Source organism: Cynocephalus volans, chromosome 10, assembly GCF_027409185.1.
Source record: "Cynocephalus volans isolate mCynVol1 chromosome 10, mCynVol1.pri, whole genome shotgun sequence".
NCBI classification, from domain to species: domain Eukaryota; kingdom Metazoa; phylum Chordata; class Mammalia; order Dermoptera; family Cynocephalidae; genus Cynocephalus; species Cynocephalus volans.
In genome coordinates this window covers 53,297,553-53,312,710 of record NC_084469.1, presented here as the reverse complement: position 1 = coordinate 53,312,710, position 15,158 = coordinate 53,297,553, and the positions used below count along the sequence as shown (strand labels likewise).

The 15,158-nt window shown below is 50.7% G+C and overlaps 1 protein-coding gene across 1 annotated transcript; it reads left to right on the top strand.

Moving 5' to 3' along the window:
• Window positions 1–633: 633 nt before the first annotated feature.
• PVR (PVR cell adhesion molecule) lies at window positions 634–14,886 on the top strand. The gene is made up of 8 exons (XM_063111369.1): window positions 634–959; window positions 3,863–4,222; window positions 5,472–5,777; window positions 7,606–7,723; window positions 10,626–10,774; window positions 11,660–11,788; window positions 13,536–13,567; window positions 14,145–14,886. The coding sequence occupies exons 1-8, from the start codon at window positions 881–883 to the stop codon at window positions 14,214–14,216; spliced, it is 1,245 nt and encodes a 414-aa protein (XP_062967439.1). The 5' UTR covers window positions 634–880; the 3' UTR covers window positions 14,217–14,886.
• Window positions 14,887–15,158: the final 272 nt, after the last annotated feature.

Sequence of the window (15,158 nt, the reverse complement as noted above, 5' to 3'; positions counted from 1 at the left end):
GGCAGGGATTTTTGTCTGCATTGTTTTCTGCTGTTTCTCCAGTGCTTGGAATACTGCCTGTCTCAATCAACACATGTTGAATGAAGAATGAATGAATCGTCATTCTCATGAACATTATTATTTGACGGCACTGTAAAGCAACAATACTAATAATTTTCGTTGCTGCTGCTGCTGCTGCTGCTGCTGCTGGTGGTGGTATAACTGCTGTTTACTGAGTACAAACCATACATCAGAAATTGGGCTAAGCAGTTTCTTGTTTAAGCCTAAGAAAATCCCCCTGTGTAGTGAATACATACTATTATCATGCCCATTTCTCAGAGGAGGAAAACTGAGGCCCACAAGGAGAAGCATCTAGCCCAGTGTGAGCCCAGGCCTCGTCTGATTCCAAAGCCCATAGATTTAGGATGAATGGAAGAACAGCCTGGTGGTTTAGAGCTCCATATCTGTCCCAGTTATGGGTTCGAATCTCAGCTCTGCCGCTCAGCGTCCGAGAGCCTTTGGTAAACTGCTTAATGTTTCTGCGCGCCTCGCCTGTAAAATGGAACTCTCATATCGGAAGCATCCTTATATCCTACCCACCTTCTAGGGCTGTCGCGGGAACTGTGCCGAGGGCCGCGCAGGCGCGTAAGGGGCGCGCTGGAACTGCTCGTCCCAGTTAGCTCCTCCGCACCGGGTGGCTGAAGTCCCCTCCTTCGTCACTAGGCTGCACGTCATTCTTGAGTTTGGAGAAGCGCGACTTCCCCTGCCGCCCCCCGGCGCGGCCCCCAGGGGATTCTTGGGCCACAGCTCGGGTGTCAGGACACTCAGTAGCAGAGGCCGAGGCAGAGCGACAAGGGAGCGCGCCACCGCCCCGGGCGCCGATTTCCCGGAGAACCCCAACATGGCCGGAGGCGCGCCCTCAGCGTGGCTGCCGCTGCTGCTGACACTGCTGTCGCCGTCCTGGGCACCCCTGGGAGCCGGTAAGTGACCCCCGCGCCATGCAGCGGCCCCTGCGGCCCGTCCCCACTCCGCAGCCAGCCGGGACACTCGGCCTCCTGGGTCCCCGGAGGCTGCGGCGCCGCGTCCTCCGCCACCCACCCCGCTCCGCGCCGGGGCTGGAAGGAACAAGGGGCCGAGGCACGACCGTCCTCTCAGCCTCTCGGAAACCCGCTGTCACTCGGGGACGGAGATTCCCGAAAGACGAATCCTTTTCGGGGAAATCAGCCGAGGGTGACTCCTTCCTGCTCACCTTACCCCATGCTCCTGCTCACCGTATCCAGACCATTCCTCAACATCCTGCTTCAGCAGAACAGAGGATGATTGATGGGGAAAGGAGGCGACAGTGGCACATGACCCCATCCCGCCTCTGATCCCAAATGTCTGGCTCTAAGGGCCTGGCCTTTCATTTATTCATTCATTCATAAATTACTTGAAGTCAGCCCACTCGGCTTTTGGCATTTAATACCCGTGTGACCTCAGGAAAGTTAACTAAGTTCTCTGTTTCCATAAAATGTTTGTGTGGTGTGGGAGAAGGGAGAGTGGATCCTCCCTGTGAGGCTGTCTTGAGAGGATGTTGAACAATGTTGGACGTACTTGGTAATAACAATAACGATGATAATATGTGTAAACAGTAATAATACTGAGTGCCAGAGTTCCTTATCTCAGCATTTCCCAAAAAAGTGATTTGCAAAACACTGGGTGCATCTCCAGAAAAGCTGATGCTTAGGCTTAAATTGTGCAAAGAGGATCACTGGCCCAAAGCCCTTTGAGGAGATTCCCAGCATGGGACTTATTGTGAGCCCTGTATACAGATAAGGAGACTTAGGCACAAAGAAGTAACTTGCCCAGCAGGAAGTGGCAGAGCTGGATGAGTGAGCTGATACGGAGACGCAGCCCCTCCACCAGGACAGGAAAGCCCGGGGTGCGGCATGGGCCACACCCAGGTCCGAACCCAGGCTGTGCCCCTCATGTGCTGGTTAGCCTGGGCAAAGGACCTCACCCTCCGAGGCTCAATTTTCCCTTCTTTGCAATGGTGGTGAAAAAATGGTGTGTCTCATGGGACTGCGGAAAGGGTTGGAGGAGGTTATCTGGGAGGTCCCCTCCCCCCAACTTCATCCCCACAGCAGTCCTACCAGGGAGGGGACCTCGGCATCACCTCAAGAGGAAAAAAATAACTAAGAGAACTAGACTCACTTACCCAGAGCCCCACGGCAAGTCAGTGGTAGAGCTGGCATTTGCTAGACTCACTTACCCAGACCCCAGACCAGCATGCTCACCGCTCCACAATTATCCTGTATCCTCTCTCCACCCAGTGTGCTCCAAGCACCTCTGTCCACTACCTCCTGGCTTCTTTCTCATCTTAACTATTATTATAATATTCACCATTATAGAGTGCTTATCATGTGTAATCTCTTTACATATATTTCATCATTTAATCCTCCCAACAACCCCCATTTTAAAGACGAGGAAATTAAGGCTGAGAAGAGTGACATCACCTGCACAATAGCAAACAGCTAGTAAGTGGTAGGACTTTGCTCCTTTCCACCTTCTCCATTATCCTTATTATTATTAATAAGAATGCATAGCATTATGTTTATTAATGTCAATAAGAGCTAACACATTGAGGACCTACTGTGTGCTGGAGCCCTAGGCAGAAAGATTTTCATATAGGGCCTGGTAGATTAGAGGTCAGGACTCTGGCTACAGACAGCCCAGGTTCAAATCCCACTTCTGTTGCTTACCCTCTGTGTGACCTGGAGCAAACCACTCCATGTCTCAGTTTCCCCACCTATAAAGTGGTGTTAACAGTAATGCTTGTCTCAGGGGGCTGTTTGAGGATTAAATGTTGAGAGATGTGTGAAGCACTCCACATAGCCCCTGATCTGTGTAAGAGCCCTGTGAGTGTTCACTGTTATTAGTCCCATTTTACAAACTACAGGGAAAAATCACAGAGAGGTTAAATAACATGCCCGAAGCCTCATAGCAGAGATCTGAAGGGATCCAAAGCCCCTGGGCTGTAATTGCCTCCCTTCTTGTGCCAGGATCCCCCACGTACATTCTCCCAAGCTGGGTCCACCCAGAGTAACAACATATGTCACGGATTCTAAGACCCACAGTTTCCTCCCATTTTCTAAATTGGAGATACTCTAACTGCTGATGGCAAGTTGTGCTGTAAATGACAATAGTCATGGTGCACCTTAAAATCAATGATGCTGAGGTAAGGAAAAAGTTCTGAAACTAGGTAGTAGTGATGGCTGCACCGCACCGTGAATGACTGAACGCCACTGTCTTAATTCGCTTTCTGTTGCTTCTGACAGAATACCTGAAACTGGGTAATTTATAAAGACACAAAATTTATTTCTTACCATTCTAGAGGCTGTGAAGTCCATGGTCAAGGGGGTGCATCTGGTGAGGGCCTTCTTGCTAGTGGGAACTCTGCAGAATCCCAAGGGGGTGCAGGGCATCACACGGTGAGGGGACTGAGCATGCTAGCTCGGGTCTCTTGCTCTTCTTATAAAGCCACCAGTCCCATGCCCGTGACAGCCCATTAATTCATTAACCTATTAATCCATTAATTCATGTTACAAATGGGATTAACTTTCAACATGAGTTTTGGAGGGGACAAACATTCAAATCATAACAGCCATTGAATTGTACACTTTAAATGGCGTAAATGGTAAACTAATTTTTAAACCACAATATTTACCACAATTTTTAAAAATCGATGATGCTGAGATCGAGAAAATAGGGTAATGATAGCAGGAAGTAAGGTAATAATAGGTGCGATGAAGGGGCTCAGAGCCATAGGAGCCGCCCTCACCCCCGTCCCCTGCCCCAACCCCCCGGGGCGCCCGGGTCTGATCCGCCCTCGCTTTCCACGCAGGCACAGCGGCCATAAGCGTGCAGGCGCCCGCCCGGGTGCGAGGCTTCTTGGGCAACTCAGTGATGCTGCCGTGCCACCTGCAGCCGCTGGAGCCCAACCTGCAGGTGACGCTGGTGACGTGGATACGGCGCGGGCCGGCGGGCAGAGACCGCAGTGTGGCAGTCTTCCACCCGGTGCGGGGGCCCAACGTCTCCGAGCCCGGGAGGATGGAGTTCGCGGCCGCCAGGCCAGGCGCGGAGCTGCTGGACGCATCGCTGGTCGTGTCCGGGCTGCGCGCCGAGGACGAAGCCAATTACACCTGCCAGTTCGCCACGTTCCCGCAGGGCAGCAGGAGCGCGTGCACCTGGCTCCGCGTGCTCGGTGAGCAGCCGCGGGGGGAGGGGGCGGGGGGAGGGGAACAGTGGGACGGGGATTGGGAGGGGAGAAGTGGGGAGGCCTGGGTTTGCAGCCCAGCTCTGCCCCTAGCGGCCTGGGCATGTGGTTTCTTCTGGGCCTCTCTTTTCCTCATCTGTAAAATGGGGTTGGTAAAAATAGTGCTGCCCTGAGAAAGCTGTCCCAAGGGTGGGATGAGTTTATCCAGGTGAAGGCTTAGAACAGAGGTGCTTGGCCCACGGGCACGCCTCATAGCGGCCGGCTATTGTTACTGCCTTTGGTGAAGAAAAGGGAAAGTTGAAACAGACATGGGAAGGGTCTTGACACCCAACAGAGGAGCGCTTTCCCACTTCCTCAAATACGGTCATGGGATCATGGGTTAATTTTCACTAGCACCAGGGAGAATATGACAGGCCTTGCTTTTGGAACTTGAGCAAGAAATCTCTGTGCCTCAGTTTACTCATCTGTGGGATGGGGATTGCTATGAGGGCTAGTCAGAGCTAACTTTTTTTTTTTAATGGACTAGGAACTGTTCCAGGCCTTTGCATGAGTAACTCATGAAATGTCAAGTGCTTGGAAGAGTGCCTGGCACACAAGACACAACCAAAGGCAGCTCTTGTCACTCCAGCAAGCCTGGGATTCTGGGTTTTACGGTTTAGGATGAGGGTAAAACAGAAACAGTGAGTCAACTTAAGGAGAAATCTTCAGTAAATAATAACACAGGCAATGATGGGGAAGGAACCGAGTGAAGCCCCAGGTTTGGGGATCACCAGAATGATGGTCAAGACATGGTCAAGGTGGTTTTGGAGTCAGACAGACCTTGTGTGAAAGCTCAGCTCTGTGGCTTACAGTTGTGTGACCTTGGGCCAGTCACTGCCCCTCTCAACTTCCAGGACTCAGCCCTCCTGTCCTCTACAAAGCCCTCTCTGAGCCACAGCCTCAGACTCAGGCACTCCTTCTGGGCTCCCCCATCCCAACCCTGCCTGCTCTGGGTCGTCGCTGTAGGAGCTTTACCTGCATATTGTCATTGCCTGGGATCCCATCATTATCCTCAGTTACAGACAAGGAAACTGAGGCATAGACTTGCCCAAGGCCACCAAGCTGCTCAGGGACAGAGCTGGGATTTGAACCTGGCCATCCTGTATCTTTAATTGATCCCCCCGCCTCTGCTGCTGAGGGATTTGCTGAATGACTATACAGGCCCGAGGTGATCTGTCCCTTTTGCTCCTCTCCCCAGCCAAGCCCCAGAGCACAGCTGAGGCCCAGGAGGTCCCACTCAGCCCGCTCACCCGGGAGCCTGTGCCTGTGGCCCGCTGCATCTCCACAGGGGGACGCCCACCTGCCCGAATCACCTGGCCCTCACACCTGCACGGGATGGCCAATCAGAGCCAGATGCCCGGGCCCCTGCCCAGCACGTTCACCGTCACCAGCCTCTTAACCTTGATGCCCTCAAGCCAGGCAGATGGCAAGAATGTCACCTGCAGAGTGGAGCATGAGAGCTTTGAGGAGCCGGTGCTGCTGCCTGTGATTCTCACCCTGCGCTGTGAGTGTGCCCAGGAGTGAGTGAGAGCGAGGCCACTGGCAGGTTGCCTCCACCCCCCACTGTCTACACCGACTCCCCAGGCTACTCTCGCCATTGCCTCCATCATCTGCACTAGCTCCCCTGGCTGTTGTCTTCACACCCCACCTTAAGGGTCTACACTGGCTCCCATGGGCCACAAACAACACTGTCCCTATTGTCTACACCAGCTATATAGGCCATAGTCGATGCTCCCCAGGTTGTCTACCCCGGCTTCCCTAGCAGCCACTGTCTTCATCGATACCCCACACGTTGCCTACACCTGCTTCCCTGGGCAACTGTCTACACTGACCTTCCCCACATTGCTACACTGGTTCTCCTGGCACTGTCATAACTGCTTCCCCTTGTCTACACCCACCCTGTTGTTCATTTTCTGTACTGCTTTACCATCATCTACACCAGCTATTTATTTATTTATTTATTTATTTTTTGTGACCGGCACTCAGCCAGTGAGTGCACCGGTCATTCCTATATAGGATCCGAACCCGCGGCGGGAGCGTCGCCGCGCTCCCAGCGCAGCACTCTACCGAGTGCGCCACGGGCTCGGCCCTACACCAGCTATTTATGCCATCAGTTGTGGGGAGCTGTCACTGTTCCCCGTGCCGTCTAGCTTCGTGACAACTGTTTACATGGACACCCTACTTTTTCTACACTGGTTCTCCAGACATTGGTTCTCCAGCCCCCCAACATTGTCTACACTGATTCCCCTGGAGAACTGCCTACACTGACCCCCTGCAGTGTCTACACCAATTCCCCTGAGCCACAGCTGACTACACTGGGTGCTGGCTATATTGACCCTCCCCACATTCTTTACAGTGGCTCCCGCAGGCAGTGTCTACGTTGTCCCATAGTGTAGTCCACACTCCCCTCTGCCCCACATTGTAAGCTGGCTCATACAACACTGTCTACACACGTGTGCGTGTGCGTGCGTGCACACACACACAGCCTGTCTTAATTCACCAGCTCCCTGGGACACTCTCTACCCCCCTCACACACACGCGCACACACACACACACACACACACACACACAACATTTTCAACACTGGATTCCCTGGGAACTGACGGTTCCCCTGCAGAGTAGCATCTACTCTGATATCCCAATACACTGGCTACACTGAGCCCATCGCCATCTGCACAAGCTCTTCTAGACACTATCTATACTGTCTCTCCCATCCTGTCTGTATTGGCCACCGACCCCCCAGGCAGTTCATAAACTATTCTCTCTGGCACTGTCTACACTGGACTCCCTCAACATTGTCACTGGGTCTGAGAGAAGAGGAGGTCTACACTGACTCCCACCCCTCTGCTCCCCTCCACCAAAAAAAAAATCCTTTCTCATTGGGCTATCTCTTCTTTCCTCCTGAAGACTTTGCGAAGTCTTCCCACCGATCACATCTGGGATGCATATAAGCAGCAGACTGAGGCAGGGCCACCCAGGACTCTTTTCTGCAAGACCTGTCAGAGTCTTGAATATGCTCCTGTGTGTTATGAGTGTCCGTGAGGCCCTTTCTCACAGGACACCCAAGACATACTAGGACCAGACCACCCAGGAACACTGCCTTTTTCTAAGACAGGTCCTGGGGAGCTCTCTCTGTGCCCCCCCTGACCGAGGACTCCCAGGCTTCTGCCCTCTGAGGGGACTCCACTGCCCCAGACTTCCTACAGGCCTGTCCATCTCGGACTGTTCTCCAAACTCACTGAGGCCTTTTCCTGCTGTGATGTGAATCACACATCTCTTTAGGGCTCTCTGAAGGCTCCCTGTCTCTGAGCCTGTGTGTCCATTTTCCCCAGACCCCCCTGAGGTCTCCATCTCCGGCTACGATGGCAACTGGTACCTTGGCCTCAGTGGGGCCACCCTGAACTGCGATGTCTACAGCAACCCAGAACCCACAGGCTATGACTGGAACACGTGAGTTGAGTGGACCCAGACTCCTGGGTCTGAGGGAGGAGGGGGATGCATTAAGGTAAAAAGAGAGAAAGAGGTCGACTTTGGACCTTCAGTAAAATTTTTGTATGACAATTGCAGAGCTTCCAAGGTGGTTTAGTCCAGGTTCATCGATAACACCTGTTCTTTACAGTGTGCCTGCTCTGCACCGAGTACTTCCTCTCACTCCATGTGATTCCCACACCGTGCACAGTCAGCCCGGGTTAAAGGGCAGCCATGAGGGAGCACTCAGCTCTCGAATCCACGTCTGGCTCCAAAACTGATCCTCTTAGCCTCTGGGCTGTACCATAGCCATCACCTCATGTAACCTGCTCGGTCATCTCCAATGAAGCGAGTACTATCCCCTTTGCCTAGATGAGAAAGTTAAGGCTCAGAGCAATGAGGAGATCTCCCAAAATTAAGGCTGGAGTTAAGAGTGGGGGAGGAAAAGACAAAGGGATAAATTATTTTACTTAATTTTTATTGGGCATTTTTCCTTATTTCAAATTATCCTGTGACCATTGTAGAAACTTCAAATAGTTCAGTCAAGAGCAAAAAGAAAATAGAGCCTGTAGTCAAGTGTACCCAACCACCTCCAGAAATATCCACTGTTACCTTGTTATGTATCTTTCCTGTCTTTTTTTTCTCTATGCTTCTAAACAAAACCTGGAATTGTGCTGAATGTACAGTTTTGAAACTTACTCTATCTTGTGAACACCTTTCCACGTCAAAGAACACAGATCCACAATCCCATTCTTCTTGACATTTATTAGGAAAATTTTCAAACATACAGAAAAACTGTAAGAATTTTCCAGTGAGCACTCAAAAATCCACCATGCAAATTCTCCCGATAACATTTTACTGTCTTGCTTTATCAAATTCTGCCCATCTGCCCATCCCTCTATTCATCCATCAATCCATCTTATCTTTTAATGCATTTCAAAGTAGCCACAGCCTCTTTTTTAATGTTGCTGAGATTCCAGCGTGTTGCCTGTCATCAGTTTTTTTTCTTTTCCTAACCACTAGATCACCAGGGGTGCTATCGATTATTTAACCAGCTCTCTGCTCTCTCTGCTTCCACCATCTTGCAATGTGAGACCCCTGGGTCACTGTCACCACCACCAGATGGACTTTGGACTTCCCAGCCTTAGAAACTCAGAAACCACAATAACCCCTGCTTCCCTGTGTGGTTCTTCCTTATCTTGGGATTTTCTCTGCCAAACAAGCGATGGTGCTGTCTCCGTTGCTGTAACAAGCTCTGAATAAATAACATCTGTTTGTTCTCAAAAAAAAAAAAAAATTATTTAACTAGTCCCTAATATGGGTTACAGAGGTCGTTTTCCATTTGCAACTCTGCAAATGCCATGGTGACAATCCCGGTCTATCCACCTCTGTGGATAGCTGCAGTCACTTATCAATTGTCAGTGAAAGAAGTTGCCAGTCAAAGGTTTTCTTTTCTCTTTTTTTTTTTTATTCAAAATATTTTAACATTTACTTGTACCTATTTGTGGGGTATAGTATGTTTTTCCAATACATGCATATATGCACAATGACTCACTTAGGGTAGATAGAATAGTTTTGTACCCATTAGACCAAAGGTTTTTGATTGCTGTTGTTGACAGATGGTGCTTTTACTGTCCTGCCTCAAAGCGCCACAGTTCAGGCTCTTGAGCCCGATGGCTGGGTTTACATCCCGGCTCTGCAGAGTGCCCAAAACTCCATGCTTCCGTCTCCTTCACCTCTGTTCATTAAACCAATGCTCTTTGACTGCTTACAATGTGTCAGGTGCTATTAACCAACATACTCTGGTAAATAAAACAGACCAAATTCCCTCCCTTTGTGTGGAGCTTCCATTCTGGTGGAGGAGAGAAACAATAAGCAAGATAAAGTTGTAAAGCAGAAGAGGGGGATAAGGAAGTGGGGGTCATTGCAGAGCAGAGGCAGGACTGAAGGGGTGAGGGTGAGCTGTGTGAGCACCGGGAGGAATAGCATTCAGACAGACAGAAGAGCATATGCGAATGCACTTCTGTCCATGGATCCCTGCGTAGGCAAACACCCTGGAAGCATAACTGAAGTGTTCACACGGAGCCTGTGGCCGTTCAGGACTTGGGCTTTACTCTGAATGAGGTGGAGTCCCAGAGGGTTCTGGTGGACGGGATATGAGCTGACCTAGGGCCGACCTCAGGCGCCCTCTGGTGGCCATGAGGGGAACAGACCGGGGGCGTGGTCCAGGAGGTAGTGGGAGGTCAGATCAGGGGGGTGGTCCAGGAGGTAGTGGGAGGTCAGATCAGGGGGGTGGTCCAGGAGGTAGTGGGAGGTCAGATCAGGGGGGTGGTCCAGGAGGTACTGGGAGGTCAGATCAGGGGGGTGGTCCAGGAGGTACTGGGAGGTCAGATCACGGGGGCGTAGCCCAGGAGGTAGTGGGAGGTCAGACCACGGGGGTGGTCCAGGAGGTAGTGGGAGGTCAGATCAAGGGGCGGGGCGTAGCCCAGGAAGTAGTGGGAGGTCAGATCAGGGGAGTGGTCCAGGAGGTAGTGGGAGGTCAGATCAGGGGCGTGGTCCAGGAGGTAGTGGGAGGTCAGATCAGGGGGTGGTCCAGGAGGTAGTGGGAGGTCAGATCAGGGGCGTGGTCCAGGAGGTAGGGGGTCAGACCAGGGGGGTGGCCGTGGAAGCCCTGAGGAGCAGTTGGATTCTGAATAGATTTTGAAGGTAAGGCCGACAGGATTTGCTGATGGGTTGGATGTGGGCTTGAGAGGAAGAGAAGAGTCAGGGGGACTTGCCAGAGTTGCTCTCAACTTATATCATAGATGGCGTGAGGGTTTCTGTGTTCCTGGCACATAGGGAGTGCTCAGTCACTGCCACTTCCTCACCCATCTGTCTCTCCCAGGACCATGGGTCCCCTACCACCCTCCGCTGTGGCCCAGGGTGCCCAGCTCCTGATCCATACAGTGGACAAGTCAATCAACACGACTTTCATCTGCCGTGTCACCAATGCCCTAGGGACTGGCCAGGGGGAACTGACCATCCTGGTCAAAGGTAAGGAGCTCTCTAGGTGGAGAGAACAGAGGGACCAAAGAAAGAGGTCACAGCAGGATTCCCTCTTAGGGAGATGTCTGGATGTAGTCTCTAGGTAAGGGAATCTCCCAGCCACGGAGTACTCTCTGACTCCCAAGCTTCTCTTAAGTCCTCTCATGAAAGGAGCAATGGGGTCAACTTTACTCTGCCGTTAACTCAGCATCCGCGCCACGGGTTCAGTTGCCTGGATAAACCCTCTCCACAAACCCAGGCTGGTTGTGGGATGCTTCTTCCCCAGGGACTCAGAAAGGCCTTTACAGGTGTATTAGGCAGAACTCTATCAATTGCAATTGATGGAAGCCCAACTCAAAGTAGTCCAAGAAAAAACATTTTTTATTGAAAACACCTTCAGGTATGGTTAGATCCGGGTGTTCCAACCATGTAACCCAGAAATTTTCTTTACATCTTTGTCTGTGCTTTTCTTTATATTGGCTTATTCTCAGGCAGGCTCTGTTCCCAGGAAAGCAAAATGGCCCTCAGCAACTATGGGCTCACATCCCACCAGTGTAGCAATCCCAGGGGAAAGAAAATACTTTCACTATCTCTAGCCAAAGTCCCAGACCTGGCTCTCATTGGCCCATCTTAGGTTACAGCCCACCTATGAACCAATCACAGTAGCCAGGAAGAATGGAATGCTCTGACTGGCCAGACCTGAGTCAAAGTCCTATCTTAGGAACCAGAGGGTAGGGTCAATTCCCACCTGAACCGTAAAGACTGAGGGAGGTGGAGTGGCAGCTCCCTAAAGGAAATTCAGGGTACCATTTCAGGAATGAGAGGTAATGTTTGCCAGGCAGGTAGAACCCCCAAATGTTTTCTTACCTGAATACCTGTTTCCTTCTCTTCCAGAGCAACCTCCCAGGGAGCAGTCACACTCGGGCATGTCCTCTGTTGTCGTCATCTCCCTGACTCCGGGAATCGTGATTTTCCTGAGCCTGCTGGGGTGCCTGATTTATTGTGCACTGTCCAGATATTCCCGTGAGTTCCTTCTCTTTGGCACATCTCCCATTGTCTGCCATGAAAGAGCATCACCATAGCAGCCATCACTGAGAACCTACTATGTGCGGGGCTCTATGCTAAGCCTCTCACTGAATCCTCACCCCAATACCATGAGGTTCTCCCATTTTACAGATGAGGACAGAAAACCAGACAGTTTTGTTCATTGGTTTATTGATTCATTTCACAAATATTTAGAGAGTTGGAGGAAGATTATATAGAGCCTCAAAGTCCACCGTAAGGACTCTGGCTCTTAATCCGGGTGACATGGAAGCCTCCGCCAGATGGACAGAGGGTGGAATAATACTTAACCCGCGCTTAACTCCATCTGCCTTGCTCAGGAGTGACTCCTAGGAGGAACCAGCACCCTGATCCTCAGCTGTAAAGGGGCCTGACACTTTCACACCTCGAGGTCTTTGCACAGGCTGTTTCCCTGCCTGGAGCACTCTCCCTCTGTGAAGTGCTTCCACTAATTCTGTAATCAGAAGAGCTACATTTGCTGAGCACCTTGCACATTCCAGGAACTTCTATGCACAACCTCCTTGAATGCTCACAAACACCCAGCAAAGTGGGTCCTATTGTGAGCCCCATTTTGCAGGTGAGGAAATGTTTGCTCTGAGAGGTGAAGTTACCTGCCAGTGGTCACACAGTTGGAAAGTGGTTGATCGGGAGTAGAAGACAGGTCTTTGACTACAAACCTTTTCCTTCAACCACTAAACAAAACCCTCACATCCCAACTGGATGCCCCTCCTCCAGGAAGCCCTCCTGACTCCCCCAGAATGGGTCGAGCACTTGCTCTGGGCTTCTCCCACCCCAGCCTTGCCCAATCTGGTTCATCACTGTGTAGGGACTTGTCTTTCTCCCCCTGTGGACTGTGAGCCCCAGCAGGGCAGACCTGGGGCTGTCACACAGTCACGATTTTGTCTCCAGCACCACCTAACACCCGCCAGGCACAGAGAAGGTACTCGAGGAAGTGTTTGCTGAGTGATTGAATAGGTCAACTCCAGAGCCAGGCTGCCTGTGTTTGGGCTGTCATTCTACCGCTTTATTAATTATGTCATTATGGGCAAATGGCTTAATCTCTATGACTTAGTTTCCTCATCCGTGAAATGGGGGCACCTGCACCTGATAATACGGGTGAAGCACTTAGCACAGTGTCTGACACACTGTAAGCCACACACTGGGTATATATTAGCTATGATTGTGATTGCCATTACTACTTCTATCATTATTGTTATTAGTATTAGTATTAACCTCCACGAGAGCAGGGATTTTTGTCCGTTCTGTTCACAGCTGTAACCCCAGCACCTAGGATGCACCTGGCACAAAGTGGACATTAACTCTTTGCTAAATAATACTACTATTTGCTGAATAAACCCCTGCTTTATAGTTGAGAAAACTGAGACACAGAGAGGTTAAGTCATTTTTCCAAGGTCACACAGCTCTTAAAGGACAAAGGTGGGATTTGAACCTGTCCCTTGTTCCAAAGCCCATGCTCAATAACTATTTATTTATATTTAATAAGTAAATGAATAACTGGATGATCTTTAAAGAGCATATACACCATCCTGTTTGACCAATGTATAAACCACTAAGGAAAGTAGCGCCCCCATGTCAATACCACAGGTAGGACTTAGAATTTTAGGGGCCCTGACACCTACGTGTGTCTCCTTCCCATGCTTCTCAGCATGGTCACTCCTTCTGACAACTTCTCCTCTTGTTTCCCCAGGTCAGGACCATTACAGCTCCACAGCTAATGGGGTAAGTGCAGTGGTGGAGCTGAGGAGGGTGTGGGATCTACATGAACCACAGACCAATTACTGGAGACTTTCTCAAGGAGGGGACAGATGTCTCCAGACACCCGCAACATGGCATTAGAAGCCTATCTTAGGGCCGGCCCGTGGCTCACTTGGGAGAGCCTGGTGCTGACAACATCAAGTCAAGGGTTAAGATCCCCTTACCTGTCATCTTTAAAAAAAAAAAAAAAAAAGACTGTGTCTTTTCTCTCAGTGCCTCGAGTAGCACTTCCCAACCCTTCCTGCCGAGCAGAATCCCCTGTAGAGTTTGCTAAAACACAGCCCAGAGGGTCTGGTCTGGTGGGTCTGTGAGGGGACCTGGGGATCTGCATTTTAATATGTGCCCTTCCCCTTGCGCCCCCCCCCCACCCACCACCCACCCCGATACTTGTGACCACACCTTGAGAAGGGCTGCCCTGGTCTGTAGGGAGAGGGGAGAGGACAGACCTGCAGCTCTTTGTATGTTGGGCTTCAGTGGGGAAGATTTTGTTTGATTTTGTTTGAAAGGGCTCGAGTCTAAAGTTTGAATATCCCCCTTCTAGGGTGTCTCCTATTCAGCCGTGGACACTCAGGCCAGCCTTCCACAGGATTCAATGACAGAGGGCATGAGATGACAGTGTCAGTACTGAACGGAGAGAGACTGGAGCTAGTGAGGACGTGGTCTCCCTGTCTGGACGCCAACTCTGTGACCTGGCCACCCTCCCCTGGGCCAGACCTCAGGAATATCCCCTCTGCCTTGCAGTGTACTGGACAGGTGCACGCTCTAGGGTCTTCAAGACCACCCTTAGGTTCACGCACTAGATGGACTCTCAGAACTCGGAAAAGCTGTGAGACTCATGGTTATAATTCATTACTGTGAAAGGATAGAGATTAAGATCAGTGAAGAGAAGAGAGGGCTGGCTGGTGAGCTCAGCTGGTTACAGCATGGTGTTATAACACTAAGGTCAAGGGTTCGGATCGCCTTAAGCTTCCGGTTGTCCTCTCCATGGAGTCCCACACACAGAGCTTTGTGACAACATGCAGGAGTATTGCCAACCAGGGAAGCTCACCAATCCTTGTGTCAAGAATTTTTATTGGAGTCAGTCATTTAGACGTGGCTGACCATCCTCATGGCTGATCTGAATCTCTAGCACCTCCGTAGGTGTAGCCAGTACCGTGTAGCCCAAGGCTCCCACCGTAAATCACATCATTAAGATGAGTGGATACGGAAAATGTGGTACATCTACACAATGGAATACTACTCAGCTATAAAAACGAATGAAATACTGCCATTTGCAACAACATGGATGGACCTTGAGAGAATTATATTAAGTGAAACAAGTCAGGCACAGAAAGAGAAATACCACATGTTCTCACTTATTGGTGGGAGCTAAAAATTAATATATAAATTCACACACACACATACACACATACACACACAAACCGGGGGGGGGGGGGGGGAAGAAGATATAACAACCACAATTATTTGAAGTTGATACAACAAACAAACAGAAAGGACATGGTTGGGGGGGATGGGGGGAGGGAGAAGGGAGGGAGGTTTTGGTGATGGGGAGCAT

What these genes read in the sequence shown, in the direction of transcription:
- PVR (XM_063111369.1), top strand. Translation starts at nt 881, where the DNA reads ATGGCCGGAGGCGCGCCCTCAGCGTGGCTGCCGCTGCTGCTGACACTG. An exon ending in TGTGATTCTCACCCTGCGCT is followed by an intron (nt 5,778 to 7,605) that starts GTGAGTGTGCCC and finishes CATTTTCCCCAG; the next exon opens with ACCCCCCTGAGGTCTCCATC. An exon ending in ACTGACCATCCTGGTCAAAG is followed by an intron (nt 10,775 to 11,659) that starts GTAAGGAGCTCT and finishes CTTCTCTTCCAG; the next exon opens with AGCAACCTCCCAGGGAGCAG.